The sequence below is a fragment of the Eulemur rufifrons genome, chromosome 29 (assembly GCF_041146395.1).
Source record: "Eulemur rufifrons isolate Redbay chromosome 29, OSU_ERuf_1, whole genome shotgun sequence".
In the NCBI taxonomy this organism is placed as follows: Eukaryota; Metazoa; Chordata; class Mammalia; order Primates; family Lemuridae; genus Eulemur; species Eulemur rufifrons.
Genome location: NC_091011.1, coordinates 59,518,970 through 59,536,813, shown reverse-complemented (window position 1 = coordinate 59,536,813; position 17,844 = coordinate 59,518,970). Strand labels below are relative to the sequence as shown.

The window sequence follows — 17,844 nt, the reverse complement described above, 5'->3', positions numbered from 1 at the left end:
CCCAGGCTAGAGTGCCATGGCATCGGCCTAGCTCATAGCAACCTCAAACTCCTGGGCTCAAGCAATCCTCCTGCCTCAGCCTCCCAAGTAGCTGGGACTACAGGCGTGCGCCACCATGCCCGGCTAATTTTTTCTATATATGTATTTTTTAGTTGCCCATATAATTTCTTTCTATTTTTAGTAGAGACGGGGTCTCGTTCTTGCTCAGGCTGATCTCGAACTCCTGAGCTCAAACAATCCACCCGCCTCGACCTCCCAGAGTGCTAGGATTACAGGCATGAGCCACTGCGCCTGGCCAGAAATATCTCTTTTTAATCAAATTTGCACTATGGAGGAATTTTTAAACTATGCTAAGTCAAAAAGGATGTTCCCTCAATTTTCTGCTAGGAGGTATGGTTATGTATTGCATATGTGCATATTAATTTTTACTAAGTTTTCATCCACATATTTTTATCATTATTTGTTATATAACACTGAGGTTGACAAGCATCCAGGACAAAACATAACCCTGTTCTGATTGCTACAAACAAGTTGTGTCAGTAATATTAGATCAGTCTTTTAACCTTTCAATTTCCTCAATTACTTACCTCTTACATGGGGTTAACTCCTTTTTGTATCCTACAAGTTTGAAATAAGGATAAAAACTTAAAGGATATGAAAGTTATTTTGAAAAGTTTTAAAGGGCTGGACGGAGTATTATTATAGGGTACTTTGTATTAACTAAATGCGGTTAATAATTGTCTCCCCTTTTAGGTTGATTTTGAAAGTTTTTTAAACAAGGTAGTATCACTTAGCTGTGGAAAGGTTCCTGGGAGTGGACATGTAGGCAGGGAAATCAGTAGGAAATTTTAAGACCTTAGCGAAGAGACTTAAGATGACTGTTAAAACAGTACAATTTTTAACTAAATTTGGAGATTTCTGGTAGCTGCATTGAAGTTGGCTTCAGAAGTATGATCTGTAACTGTCTCATGCACATGACTAGAGAGACCTATAAAAGAGGAAACTGCTTTCTAATGGAATAACTTCTGTACAGGGAAGACCAGGGTAAGAAGAAACACACATTATCTTCTCTAGAAACCCAGCAGGTTGCTTTACTGCCAGAGCTTTGCGCCAAAACTCTTTGAGTAACATGCTCTCTTAAACAAGAGCAGGAAACACATTCATTCATTCTGGGGAGACAAATTTTATAACTACATAAATAAAAGGGGTAGGTGTTAGAAAAAGTGAACTGTGACAGGAAACCAAGGAGTAGATGAGACAGGTAGAGAAATCTTCAAATTCTCAGTGCAAAGTACTCAAAATATAAAAGATATTACTTAGGTCTTTGGCCCTTAAGTATTTGATATACATGGGTCTGTGTCCAAAAGAGTAAAATATGGCTGCTTTTCCTTTGGCAGCTTTCTGTTTGGGACTTAATGTAATCCAAATATGGACAATTCCATTAATAACTGTAAATATAATTGCTGTTATGCTCATGATCTTTCTGGCTGTAGTTGGCTAATTTCATCAACTTTATTTTTTGTCCTGAAAATATATAATTGCACGAGGGTGAAAAAAGATTATAAAAATTATCTCATTGCCTCACACTTTCCTCTACTTAATAGTATAACACATACGTCACAACCATGCCAAATATACCAACATGTAAGTATCTTTCAAACTTGCACACATTCTGATTTCATGAACGGTGAACTAAAAGGAGACTTTGAGATATTCCATAAAGCCTTTTGTTTCACAAATAAGTTAAAAAACAGAACTCTAAAGAAATGGAATATTATTAATAACAAAGGGAGACTATTATAAATCATATTATTTGGAAAGTTTTATTAAAAATCAGTGTTTAAGAATTGATTTTATCCTAATCATAAAAATTATAATCCAATAGATAAGTATATTCAGCATTGTATAATTTAAATGTTCCGGGAGCAGACAAGGTTTGAAAGAAATGGAATTCATAAAATTACTTTATACATTATACCATTATATTATAAAAGTGAAAATCTATTTTCATACATTAGGCTATAAAATAGCTGAATGTTTCTTTCCCCTTAATGTGATATGTCTTAAATTACACAAAAGATACTAAGAATCAGTAGCAACTGCTTTACATTTATAAGTCTTTTATTCACAGCTTAAATTTACATTGATGCCATGGAGGTGCAAAGTAGAAAACCTGTCACACAAGAGCTATAGTACAAAGAATTCTAAGATAACCACCCCCAACACACACACCAATGCCTTTTTATAATCTCCTCCCCTTGAGTGGGAGTAGAAATTGTGCATATGAAGAGATATGAGATATCACTCCCATGATTATGTTACATTATATGGCAAAACTAAGATTATCCTGGGTGGGCCTGACCTAATCAAGTTAGCCCCTTAAAGGCAGAGATTTCTCCAACTGGTTGCAGAAGCAGCAGTCAGATATTCAAAGCACGAGAAGAACTCAATGTATCATTGCTGGCTTGAAGGTGTATGTGGCCTCCAGAAGCTTAGAGTGATTGCTCGCTGTCAGTCAGCAAGAAAATAGAGACCTCAGTCATATCCACTCACAAAGAATTGGATTTTGCTAATAATCTGAATGACTTTGGAAGCGGATTTCTCCTTGGAGCCCCCAGAACTCAGCCTGGCCAACACCTTGATTCCAGCCTTGTGACACCCTGAGCCAAGAACCTGCCTAGTCATGCTGAGCTCTTGACCTACAGAACTATGTGGTAAGTGGGTATTATTTTATGCTGCTAAATTTGTAGTAATTGTTATGGAGTAATTGTACTATTGTTACGGAACAATAGAAAATAAATTCCACAGCTAAGTACAAATTTTGAAAAAGCCCCCTAAAACAACCAGTATTCATTCTTATTTTGTTGTTTTCAACATTTATATCAACAGTGGTCCTTGCATTTTTGTAGTCAAAGATCTGCTCATTATTGTTAAAAATCATAAATACAACTCAAACCAGACTTAGTCCTGCAGGTTCAGGGACTGAAACCAACTTTGCCTTCTAAGACTTACGGTGCCTTTTGGGGCATCAGCCTTAATCCATTTTTCATGTTTGTTTCCTTGATTCATGAGTCCTAAAATGTAAAATTGCATAAAGTTATATTAAGAGCAATATTTGACTATATTGGTTCCAACAATACGTCTCTAAAACCGAGAAACACCCTAGAACACCAAAAATCTTAGTAAAAATAGCTTGAGTTGGGAAAGAGTTGCAAAGAGGTTATCTGGGCTTGCTCTCCTTTCATTTTATTAGAATAACTCTCAGAGGGAAGCTATTCTGTTTTTTATTTGTACAGGATGAATATCTCTTAGATGAAATGCTTCGGACCAGAATTGGTTCGAATTTCAGATTGTTTTAGACTATGGAATATTTGCAGAATACATACCAGTTGAGCATCCCTAATCTGGAAATCCAAAATACTCCAATAAATATTTCCTTTGAGTGTCATGTTGGTGCTCACAAAGTTTTGGATTTTGGAACATTACATATTTTCGGATTAGGGATGCTCAACCTATATGATTTTTTAATGAAGCTTTAAAAAAGAGCTTTATTGAAGTTTAGTTGACAAAATAAACTACATGTATTTAAAATCTGCAATGTAGTAAGTTTTGACACATGTAAAAATCTGTGAAACATGTCCTTAATCAAGATAGTGAACATATCCATCATGCCCAAAAGCTTCTTTGCACCCCATTGTAATCTTTCCCTCATGGCCCTACCTGCTTGTCACCCTCCAATCCCCATTCCCCAGCAATCACTGATCTGCTTTGTGTCACTATAGATTAGTTGCATTTTCTAAAATTTTATATAAATGGAATTGTCAGGTTTCAGTCTGAAATGCTAGTTTTTGGTGTGCTCATGGTCGAAGAATGACCAGATGCACCAAAGTAAGGCAAGTATGAAAATGAGGTTTATTGAGGAGAGAAAGAGAGGATTATAGAGCAGGAGCAAGACATAGGTTTATAGAGCATGATACATATGCCACAGATGATGAACGGACCCACTGTTGTAGCAAACAGAGAACAAGGGGAATGGGCAGAAAAAGGGCCTGGTTATGGTCTGTGTCTTATTTTATAGTGCCTGGATTGGGACCTCCTATGGTTCAAATGTCACCATGGAACCACTTTGATTGGACAGTTGGGAGTTGCATGACCTGAGCCTTAACTATGCATACAGGTTGTTCTAGTTCAATCTCCGGACTCTACGGTACCTATGCTGCTTGGCCTGTTGGCGAGAGAGTCCTCTGCATTCTTTTGCAGCTGGCATGCTAAATTAGGATTGGCAGATTCACAGGGTGTTCCCTCCTACCCCAGGTATGGCAGTTGCTCAACATATTGATAGGATTAGGGTGAAGCAGGACCAAGATGGGGGCAGGGGGCCCACCCTTGTCCTTCTTCTTAGGTGGGGCAGTTGCACCAAGGCAAGACATCTACTTTCGTCCCTAGGAGACCTGGAATCCCTCACTATCTACCTAACAGAATCATACATTATGTACTCTTTTTCTAAAAATCTGTCCCCTTCACCCTCTGAAGGTTCCCTGAAAAATCAACTCACAAAAGGAAAATTAATTGGAGAAAAGGCATACAAATTTTATTAATGTGCACTCAGGGAGAACCACAGAGTGATTTACCCAGTGAGGTGGTGAAGCTTATATACCATCTTGAGGTTACAGAAAGAATGCAGGGTCAGAGCATGGCCAGAAGCAGGCTATGGTGGTAAATCAGGTTATATTGGCAAGAGGTTATGGAAAGGAGAGAAGAGGAGACTTCCTAGCAGAGGTGGTCTTGTTAGGTAGATAAAACCTCACAGGTAGCAGCCCACAGAGAGAACAGGCGGTAAATGTTTCTTTCAGACCTTTAACGGTGTCAGGCTGTTAATCTTTCTTAGTTCAGGACAGGGAAAGGCCTAATGTATCAATGCAGATTATCTACAGATGTGAATTTCTACCACCAAAGATGGCTTTGTAGGGCTACTTCTGTTTGCTGGCTCTCTGACAGTCATCTCAAAATATGTCAAAGAAATATATTTTGGGGTAAAATATTTTTATTTCCTTCATTTAATGCAGCATAATTATTTTGAGATTCATCCACATGTGTCGGGTAGTTTCCTCACATGCATGCTGATTGGTACTTTGCTGAATGCTCAGGAGCACCCTCTGAAGACCCCCTTTGTGCCCTCCCTCCTCTGTGTGAACTCTGGGCAGCCCTGGTCTCCCCAGCTCAGCTCAATCTCCCCTACTTTGGGAGTCTACTGGGCTCTGCCTGTGATACCACTCCTTGCACTGCTGCCTAGAAACTCTTTCAAGGTAATAAATAGGCTGTGGCAATCACAGAGCTCACCTCGTTCATTCCCAGCCCTATTCTTCTAGTCCTATGTGTTGTCTGTTAATGAAGGTAATTAAGGTATTATATCTCTTCTGGAGCTCCACTGCAGTTCTGGATTTAATATATCAGTCAAATCTAAACTGAAGAGAGTCCTTGCAATTCATCGTAAACATTTTCCTTGTTGAATCCAAGCATACAAATTAGAGAATGATCCTCTTCTTCAGTATAGTTTTTTCCTTTGTTAGTACCGTTTGATATTCTCAGCTGAAAAAAAAGTGTTTTATGTGATACCATCTGACCTCTGCTTCAAGTGCTTTTCTGATGCAAATTCTTTTCTGAATTTTTAACAGAGTAGTTGCCCCTCCTCCCATAGATATGGAAGCATAAAATTGAGAGTGGGGAGTATGTAACAGGGAATGGCCTGGACAGAAAAAAAAAAAAAAGGAGCAAGAATGTTTTCTGTCTCTTTGAAGCTCCCCCACTCTTTTTGAGAACAGAAGCCTGCATCTCTGCCTCAGGCCAGTGGTAGGAAGGAGCAGGGAGAGGCCCTTTTTGTTCTTATCCCAGATGGCTTGCCACCAGCCCCCCAGGTGGGTGGCCAGCTGAGTTCACAGGCTTTGTCTTTGGCAGAGATGGGATGATAGAATAGTTAACCACAGTAATTGCTTGAAGCTGAGAACCCATTCTTTAAAAGTTCTGCATTTCTTTCTTTTTTTTTTTTATTTTGCATCATGTATGCAATTTATTTCTATAATATGAAGATCAAACCTATTCAGTTTTAAAGTTGTGAAAGAATCTTTCAAAAACCGTGAGAGAAATAAAAGTAAGGAAAGGCACTGGAGGAAGACTTTAACTGTATACCTCTGAGTGCATTTCTGCTTATGTTCAGGAAGTTTGGATTTTGAGATGAGAAGGTCTACCATTTTTCCTCCTTTGCTGACAAAGTAATAAACTTTCCTCATCCCCAAAATACCTGTCCTCATTCTTCTGATTCAGCCTCATGGACCAGTGCCGAGTTTTTGGTAACAAATTCTTGCTTCTCCTCTTCATCCTGAGCCATAATCTTGTCTACCTTCTGGAGCTCATTGCATCTTACCCAGAACATAGCTGAGTATTCAATGACTTCATCTGGAGTTGTTCCTTCTTTTCCTCTTGATATATTTTCAATATCATCACAACTCCATTTATTATCTTTGATAAACTAGTTAAAATCCCTTACTCCAATTGGTAAATCCTTATGTTAGAAACTTCTCTTTTTCTTCTAACTCTTCATCAGTAAGGGGTTCAGCTTCGTCAATTTTAAGCTGTTTGTGTGTGTGTGTGTGTGTGTGTGTGTGTGTGTGCATGTGCTGCAGTTGGTAAGTCAGGATTTCTAGGTACTCAGTAGTTTTTCTGTACTACAGAATTTCTTTTTCTAGTAATGAGACAGAACAGGGACCCCTCTTAGGGGTCTGCTGGGCCCTCCAAGCGTGGAAATAAAGGAAAATCTTGAGTCCCTTCAGGGGAAGTTCTGGGCACCTGGCTAGCCTAGAAAAGTGAATGGGCAACCTGGTGAGAACAATGGCCCTCCAAGTGAGCCAGAGTCATGAGGTGTTTTGTTCCACATGGAAACTAAAAGATGAGCATCTTAACATAAGTTCTTGAGTTGTTTTCCAGAAACCCCCATGGGATGGAAAATAAAGATAAGGGGGAACTGAAGAATTGAACTTTGACTGCCATTATTTGTTCTGAATTTCCCCAGGGGCCTGTCATAGCCATCTTAACATTCCTTTCTGTTAATCCCAGAATCTCTTAATCCACCTAGGACCCGTAGGTGCCCCCACTTCAGGATATCCTGCCTTTTAAAGTCAGGCCAATGTATAAACTCCATGTATTGATTTACAATTTTGCCTGCCTAAAGTATACCCCTGCCTTTAAAAACCCTTGTTAGTAAGCCATTGGGGAGTTCAGGTCTTAAGCATCAGCTGCCTGTATTCTTTGCTTGGTGCCAAGCAATAAAGATGCCTCTTTATCCTACTGCATCTCTCAGCTTCAGTGTCTGGCTTTACTGTACCAGGTGAGCAGACACTAGTTCAGTTTGGTAACAGTAATTCAAATACAAATGGATGATCATGCCACTGCACTGTAGCCTGGGTGACAGAGCAAGACCCTGTCTCAAAACAAAACAAACAAACAAACAAGAAAACCCCAAAACAGAAAAACTGCAGAGGAAAAAACTAGATCCTGAACTTTCCGTTGTTCTAGCTTTTTCCTTTTCTACACCATTTAGCACCAATAATAACGCATCAATAACAGTAAGGCTTTCTAAATATCTGAGATCTCTTCCTTAATATATTAGTCATCACCTCCTAATCATGCATTCCTTGTGCATAGAGTGAGAAGCTTATCTACCCATTTCCTTCTGCAGCAATAGAGGCCAAGCACAGTGTTACTGCTCCTAACAAAATGAACACACAAGCAATTTCAGCTTAGAGACAATACTCAAAAGGCAGGACAGTTTTTAAAATTCCATTTAAGTGGCTTGAAAATAGCTTTCTCTATCTTGCCAGTAAGTAATTTACTGAAATCTCCTTGTACTGTGGCCTCAATCTGTGGAGACTCTGTTCTAGTTTGTAAAGTTTACAAATTCCTTCCTACAAAAGTCTTGCAACATGTATTGGAACCTGGGGTTCCAGAAACCTTGCTCCTTATTTATTTCCTTTGCCACTAAAAATCAGACAATGTTTCTTTGTCTGAGAAATGGGAAAATGACTACCCTATCCCCATGCAGTGTGGCTTCCATTACATGGGAGGAAAGGTGACCTAGGACCTGGGTTTAACTCTGTAATTTGCTCTCTAGTCCCCTGCTCAAATCTACCCAAACATATGAATCTCCACAGTCTTTCTATCTAACCCAAAATGCACCTGATTTAATCAGCACTAGCTATCAACAAAGATAGGGCTCTAGGGAGTAATTTGTGGTATTTAATTCTCTTGTTTAAAAGCAGGATTAAAAAGCTTCTCGGTAAAGTGAGCTTCTTCCCGCCTCCCTCCCTACTCCCACTCCTAACCTAAAACAGGAGGATTATAAATACACCCTTTATTTACATTTGGTTCAGAGGGATACTTCTGCTGCTGCCTTATTAGCAGCAGATTAAACTTCAGTGCAGCAGGAGGTTGCAGGATGCCCTCTGTAAAATTACAAACACTACCGACCACCCACTATGGGAAGAACCACACTAAGTATTGTAGGGAGGTTCAAAAGATGTAAAGACATGCCAATGCCCACACAAAGCTGACTAGGAAATCACACACTTGTGAAACAACATCAAAATAATTGCTCTCTTGCCGGGCACGGTGGCTCACGCCTGTAATCCTAGCACTCTGGGAGGCCGAGGCGGGTGGATTGTTTGAGCTCAGGAGTTCGAGACCAGCCTGAGCAAGAGCGAGACCCCGTCTCTACTAAAAAATAGAAAGAAATTAGCTGGACAACTAAAAATATATAGAAAAAATTAGCCAGGCAAGGTGGCACATGCCTGTAGTCCCAGCTACTCGGGAGGCTGAGGCAGAAAGATTGCTTGAGCCCAGGAGTTTGAGGTTGCTGTGAGCTAGGCTGACGCCATGGCAGTCTAGCCTGGGCAACAAAGTGAGACTGTCTCAAAAAAAAAAGAAAGAAAATAATTGCTCTGAAATTTTATTATTTTTAACACATATATTTCACAAACAAAATCTCTAACACTACTTACCATTCCATGACAAAATATTTTGTTAACATTCTTTAACTATTTATAGTCTTCTCTCAACAAAAATGCAAACCAAGATAGCTCAACAAGCAATCTATACTGGTAAGGAAATATTTCTGAGCTAGTTTTCGTAGTGCCCATCCATTAATTTTTCTGTCAAATACCTGGAATAATAACAAAGTCAACAGTACTCTAGGCATCGGGCAAGTACACAATTAACCAGTTCTGCCCAAGAAATAATCTTATAGACTCTTCGTCCTCAAATCTTTTCTTTTGCAGTATCTAATCCCATCAACTGCATTTTTCATCTCAGACATTGTAGTTTTCATTTACAGAAATTCACATTTGGTCTTTTTATATCTTCCACGTTTTAACATTTTGAACATGTAGAATACAGTTATAATAATGATTTTATTTTCCTTCTCCAATAATTCTAACATCTGTGTCAGTTCTGTGTTGGTTTCAATCAATTATTCACTTCATTATAAGTCATGTTTTCTTGCCTCTTTGCATGTCTGATAATCTCTGATTGGATGCTAGACATTGTGAATTTTACTTTGTTGAGTGCTAGATACTTTTGTATTCCTATAAATGTTGAGTTTTGTTCAAGAATGCAGTTAAGTTACTTGGAAACAGATTAAGTCTTTCATCTCTTGCTTTTATGATTTGTTAGGCAGTTCTAGAGTGGTTCTCAGTCTAGGACTAAGTGTTTCCCACTACTAAGTCCTCTACCCAATGTCCTATGAGTTATGATTTTTTTCTAATCTTGTGGGTAAAACAGACATTATTCCTGGACCTGTACAAACATCAGGCTCTACTCCCTCTGGTACTTTATCCTGCAAACTCTAACTCTGTCTTAGTCTCTGTGGACTCTCGTCTTGATCTCCTAAACGCAGGGAGTCTGCTACACTCCCTGGTGGTTACCTCTCCCTGTACTATAGCTTAGAGACTCTCTCAAGGCAATAAGCAGGGCTCATCTCATTTTTTTCCCATCTCTCAGTGATCACTTTCTTTCACCGTCTGATGTCCTAGTGCCCTGAAAACAGTTTCATGTATTTTGTCTGTTTATAAAATTTTTTGTTGTCATTGTTTCAGGTAGGAGGGTAACTCAGTCCCTTTAACTCCATTTTGCCTGGAAGAGTTCATTGTTTTTCTTTCTCTCTTTCCTTCTTCCGCGTTCCCCTTTTTCTTTCTCCCTTCCTCTCTCCCCACTTTTCTAACATCTTATTTTGAGATAATTACAGACTCAAACGAAGTTGCGAAAATAGTGCAGAGAGGTCCTGTGCAGCCACCACTTAGTTTCCCCAATGGTGACATTTTATATAACTATAGTGCATTATCAAAACCAGGAAATTGGCTGGCAAAGTAAAATACCTCATACCTCCTCCTCCTTCCCTAACCTTCAGCAGCCACTTATCTATTCTCTACTTCTATAGTTTTGTCATTTCAATAATATTATATAAATAGAATCATACAGTATGTAACATTTTGAGATTAGCTTTTTTCACTCAGAATAATGCCCTTAAGTTCAATTCCAGTTGTGAATATCAATAGATTATTCCTTTTATTGTTGAATTGCCTTATATGGACATACCATGGGTTATATAAACATTCACTATAGAAGGATATTTTAAGTCATTTCCAGTTTTTGGCTATTATAAATAAAGCTCTGAACATTTGTGTACAAGTTTTTGAGTGAACACAAGTTTCATTTATCCAGGATAATTGCACAGGAGTATAATTGCTAGGTCATTAATAGTAGTTTCATGTCTGTTTTTAAGAAATTGCCAGACTGAATTCTAGAATGGCTGTATCATTTTACATATCCATCAGCAGCGTAGGAGAGATCCAGTTTCTCTGCATCCTTGCCAGCATTTGTATTATCAATATTTTTTTATTTTAGCCATTCTAGTAAGTATGTAGTGGTATCTTATTCTGGTTTTAATTTGCATTTCCCTAATGGCTGGTGATAGTGAACATCTTTTTGTGTATTTACTTGCCATTCTATGGTTGCATCATTTCTTAAATGTTACATTAAACTTTTATGTGCATAAATCATGTTTTCTTCACTGCTGGGAAGAGTTCATTCAGGGTAAGGATTTGGCTGTGGTTTAATATTTCTTGCATGACCAAAATAAATATAAAAACAAACAATGATAAAAAAAAACAAAAAAAAAAAAAACAAAAAAACAACACAGGCATTACAACAGAATTCATAATGTACTAAGATTGGGGCCTGCACTCTGAACTCAGTCTAGTCAGCAAACCATAGCCCATAGGCCAGATCTAGCCAGGGGCCTGTTTTTATATGGCCTGAAAGCAAAGAATGGCTTTTAATATTTTAAAGGGATTATTTAAAAAAAAAAAAAGAAAAAGAAAAAGAAGAATATACAACAGAGACCGTATGTAACCTGCCAAGTCTAATGCATTTATTATATGGCGTTTATAGATAAAGTTTACAGATAAATTGAAATAAAACCTGATCTTTTTTGGATAAACATTAACAAAATTACCATCTGATTACCCATGATACTCCCAGGATCTTACACTTCAACAAAAAGATAGGGAAACAAAAACACCATTAAAGCACAATATCTGAAGACAGTTTTCTCACTCTGTTGCCCTGGCTAGAGTGCAGTGGCGTCACCATAGCTCATTGCAACCTGAAACTTCTGAGCTCAAGTTATCCTCCAGCCTCAGCCTCCTGAGTAGCTGGAACTATAGGCATGAGCCACCACACCCAGCTAATTTTTCTATTTTTTATAGAGATGGAGTCTTGCTATGTTGCTCAGGCAGGTCTTGAACTCCTGGGCTCAAGTGACCTTCCTGCCCTGGCTTCTCAAAATGCTGGGATTATAGGCATGAGCCACTGTGCCCAGTCCCTGTCAAAATATTTTTAAGCAGACAGCCATAAGCCTCATAGTATTCTTCATTCTGTTACTGAATTTCTTTCATGTGGTTCTGAAACATATCTACATTAATGACAAATTCATGTGCTATCAGCGTAGAAAAAACCAAAACTTCAGTGTGTTCTAAAAACAGAGTTATCTCTAAGGGTTAATCATATCAAAAGACTGTATTTTTTCCCATTTGGAGAGAAAACACTGTCTCTAGATTTTAAAAGTGGCATCCTGTGTGTGCTTAGTCCCATTTCAACCTTTTTTCCAACCCATGAACTAGTATTCCATTATAAATCACAATACCATTGTATGTATAACTCTGGCCTTAAGGACAAGCTGAGAACTCTCTTCTGACTTGGTGGTTTATTTTGATCCCAAATGACTTTATTATAAAAATAATAAATGCTTTATATTTCCAGTTTGACTAAAATGAAATAAACCCAGTAGTGCCAGCTTCCTTACTATGCAGACAGTGATAAACACCAATCCTTTTGCTGGCAACACACTTTACCACAACTAATACTCTCTAAATCGTTAAACATTTTTTAAGACAAAAGAACTTTGTACCATATGTATATCTAGGCTTGGAGAATAGCTTGATATACCATAGTCAGGTTTCATATCTAAGTTGATAAACCAAGTCTAAAACCTAATAAAGAAGTCAACTCCTTATTAGAAATATCTAACCTAAGCCATTTACATGTTGAATTTGCCATACATGGGTAGAGCACAAAACTTAGAATCAAGGCTCTGATAAAGAGTCTAAGAATGCACCTCCAATACACACTTGTGCATAGCTTTTTAGTAGGTAAATGTTTCAGCCTGACAGAGTCTCAGGCTTTTTTTTTTTTACCTCAAAATAGCACATAATACTTGTAAATCACTGTAAGAATTATACAACTCGCAATAGCAAGGGAAACATGGAACAGGAAATCAAATAAAATTACAGGGGTGACACATCAAAACCCTGTGGGGAGCCTGAGCCTAGGGAACTAACTTTTATTGGCATGACTTCTTGCAGAAATTATCCAGAAGAAGTCATGCTACAGATAAAATCCAGACATCTTAGCAATGAGAGTATTTCTGTTTCTATGCCTCATAGGCTCGATGAGGAAGACCCAGATGAGCTGAGATCAGCTGCCTATAATAACAGCTCACATATAAAGCTGCTCATTATTTCCAAAATTGGGTTTCAGATTGGAAATCTCCACACAAGAAAAGCAATTTGCCCTGATTTTCTAGGCGTCTTAAATTATTTCATCCACTTGATACATTAAGGCCTGTGGCCTTTTGGACACCAAACAGTTTTAGAATCAAAATGAAATATGAAAGTTTCTCTTGAACCCAATCATCTGTTCATACTCATAGCTCTCTCCAAGAGAGACTGCTGCTGTCTTCATGTGAGGTGCACTACTACTCTAATGGATTTAATCTAATATCAGAGACCACGTACAGATCCATCTGGGGCCCAACCTCATAGTATATCCTGTGCTACTCTACAAGAGGACTCTCTTGATAAATCCTAAATTCTTGCACTGTGAGCAGGAAATAAACCCTTCATTCTGCAATTTGGCCTTTGCTGATACAAGAAGTTGGCACCAGCGTATAAGACATAATATTAATAACAAATAACACACAAAAAGAACTAAATAAGCTGAGGAGCTTCATAACAACCAATGAGGTAAGTAAGCATGCATCTTCCTCATACCATTAATTCATCTTTTTCTGCAACAAAAATTTGTTGAAGACCTATTTATTTGTTTGCTGAGTTTAAGGTAGCTCACTATGGAGATCAGGCCACTGCACTCTTTCTCCTGAATTGCTGCAGTAATCTGCTAATTAACTTTTCCTTCATCTACCATAGTTCTTTCCAATCTTTTTCCCCACTTAACACTCAGAGTGATCTTCGTAATATATAAATCTCATTATTTGAACACCAGGTTAAAACCTTCCAAGGGCTTTGAAATGCCCTTAATATAAAATCCAAACTGGCTCTATGGGATCTGACCTCTTCCAAACTCTCCAGCCTCCTTTTAGGTCTCTTTCCCCTTTACTCTCTATATGCTGGTCATATGTGACTTCTCTCACTTCCTCAAACTCAATGCTAGTCTAATGTAGATGTATCGCCTCTACACTCTCACAGTACCACACACCTACCTTTATGATAACATTTGTCCCACTGTATCGTATTCACTGGTTTGTCTGTTTTTCCCCATGAGAATGTAAGCTCCTCAGAAGGCCAGGACTATACTTGATAGTATCTTTGCACTTCTAGGTTCTGGCAGTGCCTGACTTAATAAATGTTTCTTGGGTAACTGACCGAACAAAGAAAAATAGAGAGGACAGGAGGAGGAGGAGCTAGGCTAGGGCAAGATAATTTTGTTATTAAATATCAAATATCAGTTTGAGGTGGTACTGGTTTAATGGAATGGAAATGGACAAGAACAATAAAGAGATCAGGTCTGCAGATATTGATTTGAAAGTTATATGCAGAGAAACAATGGCTAAAGTCATGAGACAGGAGTTTTAAAACTAAATCTAAATTTCAGAAAGGCATATGATTCTGTGAGTAACAGAATGAAAATATGACAAAATAATTTTAACTTACATATGTAAATAATGCTTACATATGTAAATAATTTGATTATGCTATGATTCAGAACACTGTTAAACAAATTTGTATTATTGCTTTAGATCAAGTGGGACCAAAAATAGGTAACTCAGTTGGTTCCTTATCAAACTCAAGCCATTAGATCACAAAAAGTTGATTCTTACCATATTTGACATATAGTCATATACCGCACAATGACGTTTCAGTCAATAATGGACCACATATATGATGGTGGTCCTGTAAGATTAAAATGAATCTGAGAAACTCTTACCACCTAGTGACTTCATAGGCATCATAATTTCATAGAACAATGCATTATTCACGTGTTTGGTGATGCTGGTGTAAACAAAGCTATTGTGCTGTCAGTCATATCAAATTATAGCACATACATTATGTATAGTACATAATACTTAATAAGAAATGACTGTGCTACTAGTTTATGTATTTACTATATTGTACTTTTTATCATCATTTTAGAGTATACTCCTTTTACTTATTAAAAAGAAAAAGTTAACCGTAAAACAGCCTCAGGCAGGTCATTTGGAAGGTATTTCAGAAGTAGGCATTGTTATCATAGGAGATGACACTTCTGTGTGTGATACTGCCCCTGAGACTTTCTAGTGGGACAAGATGTGGAGGTGGAAGACAGTGATACTGATGATCCTGACCTTGTGTAGACCTAGGCTAATGTATATGTTTGTGTCTTAGTTTTTAACAAAAAAGTTGAAAAAGTAAAAAAAAAATAAAATAAAAAATTTTAAAAATAGAAAAAAAGCTTATAGAATAAGGATATAAACAAAGAAAATAAATTGTACAGCTATACAATGTTGTTTATGTTTTAAGCTAAAGGTTATTACAAAAGAGTCAAAAATTAAAAATTGAAGTTTATAAGGCAAAATGTTACATTAAGCTAAGGTTAATTTATTATTGAAGAAAGAAAGATTTTTAAATAAATTTAGTATAGCCTAAGTGTACAGTGCTTATAAAGTCTACAGTAGTGTACAGTAATGTCCCAGGTCTTCACATTCACTTACTGACTCACCCAGAGCAACCGCTAGTACTGCAAGTTCCATTCATGGCAAGTGCTCTCTATACAGGTGTAACATTCTTTACCTTTTATGCCATATTTTTACTGTACCTTTTCTATGTTTAGATTTGTTTAGATACAATGAAAAAGGAGACATAACAGCTGATACTGCAGAAATCCAAAGGATCATTAGAAACTTCTATGAGCAACTATGTTTAGATTTGTTTAGGTATAATACTTACCATTATGTTACAGCTGCCTACAGTAACATGCCAACAGGTTTGTAGCCTAGAAGCAGTACATTATACCGTAAAACCTAGATGTATAGTAAGCTATACCATCTAAGTTTGTGTAAGTACACGCTATGATGCTCGCATAACGATGAAACTACCTGATGCATTTCTCAGAACGTGTTCCCTTCGTTAAGCTATGCACAACTGTACTTTCTATCAAATTTTCACCATGTAACTAAGAGCCTGCCCATTAGGCGTTGAGTCAGATCTGGGAGTGTACAGGTATTATTTTTTATTCCCATTATGCATTTTGTTAATATTCTATGATTTTTAACAGACTACTTTCTCAACTTTCATTACATATATATTAAATATTTAAACCGAGATTTGATCTTATGAAGACCACCCCCTGCCTCCCCACACACATTTCCTTTTTCTAGTCAGGATCTCATGGGTAAGCCACGTACACAGTTTCAGTGTCCTTGACACCAGTCTGGTAGGATTTAAAGGAAAACTTCACCAGCTTTAATTTTTTTTGTTCATTAAAACAATAAACATTAAAAAAATTAGCATCAGTCATCAGTGCAGCCAGATGTAATGAAAAGTGTGCAAAAGCTATTCACATTTGTGGGATTAAAAATCTGTGTATTAAAAGAGCAAGTTTACAATATGCACATCAAACTAAATTCATATTTAATCATACAAAGTTAGCTTTAAGTCTCGCATTATAATATATGTATTCAGTTGATTTTTAAGTTCAAGAATTAGAAAGCAGCTCTGCCAGAAAATTGTAAAATCAAGTTTATCCAATGATGGAACTAATGAATGTTCCTAAATGATTTAATGAGGTCTTTTAAAACAAAATGTCTGCATCGTGTTACTGATAAGCAACTAGAAGAAACAAGTGTCAAACACTAGAATGTGATAATGGAAAAGTATTAAAAAAAAACAAAACTAAAATTGTAGTTAGGGATACCACATTTCTACTTATGTATAGAAAATGACTATTCATTTGACACAGCAAAATGCAGCCTCCTTACCTGTAATTGTTACACCATCATCTTTACCAGCTTCGGCCATTTCCTGAACATGGACTTCTGAGTTCACATCAACCTCTTTCCCTGATAACTGTAAATAAGCTGGAAGAGAAGATGGGACCTTGACAATAACAGAGCCTGTAATAAATTTAGAGGAAGGCTTATTAATACAAAGAAATCAAAATTACCAGACTCTATTATAAATTTGATTATAAGGGTAGCATTGCTCCTGATACACTGTTTTAAGTACTTATCATAGAGTATTTATTTAAATATCAATAGTAGTGCCTTTTCCGTACTCTCAGGTAGTCAAATTCGCCTTACTCTCAAGGCATTCACAGTAACTTGTGTCAAGGGTATGGGTCATTAGGACATTATGAACTACTAGTTTTTCTTTTGCCACTAGCCCTATTCAGCTCATCCAATACCAGAAAGGGAGTACATATGTAGCTTATACACAGGATTTACCACTGAGCATTTACTAAGAGCCAGATACCTAGTTATGTTATATTTTAATTCCTATATCAAGTTTGAGGTATTATCATCCTTATTTTATAGATAAGAACTTGCTCAAGTTCCCACTAAAGCTAGTGCTGGAACCTAGATTCAGCTCAATAAATACAAAGCCCGTGCTTTTAACCACTATGGTATTTCACACACTGCTACCTCATTATACTGCAAGACTTGTGTCCTTATTGGTCATTACAACACAACTTGAATGCTGAGCTCTTGTGCTTTCACAGTTGTGCCTTGTGTGTGAGGAAAAATAACAATGTAAGGAAGGGATTACTTATGACTGGATGTGGTAGCTCAAGCCTGTAATCCCAGCACTTTGGGAGGCTGCGATGGGAGGATCACTTGGGGCCAGGAGTTAGAGAGCAGCCTGGGCAACATAGTGAGACCCCCATCTCTAAAAAATAAAAAAAAAAAAAAATTAGCTGGGTGTGGTGGCACGTGCCTGTAGTCCCAGCTACTCAGGAGGCTGAAGC

General features: G+C 37.5%; 1 protein-coding gene across 3 annotated transcripts in view; it reads right to left on the bottom strand.

Annotated features, from left to right (window-relative positions):
- Positions 1-2,124: 2,124 nt before the first annotated feature.
- FAM185A (family with sequence similarity 185 member A) overlaps positions 2,125-17,844 on the bottom strand; it is a 45,027-nt gene continuing 29,307 nt past the window's right edge. For all 3 annotated transcript variants that reach the window (XM_069461473.1, XM_069461474.1, XM_069461476.1), the window contains 2 exons: positions 16,859-16,993; positions 2,125-3,074 (listed from right to left, as the gene is read on the bottom strand). In XM_069461473.1, coding sequence (XP_069317574.1) covers positions 2,962-3,074; positions 16,859-16,993 — 248 coding nt within the window. In that variant the 3' untranslated portion in view covers positions 2,125-2,961. The remainder of the gene's footprint in view (positions 3,075-16,858; positions 16,994-17,844) is intronic.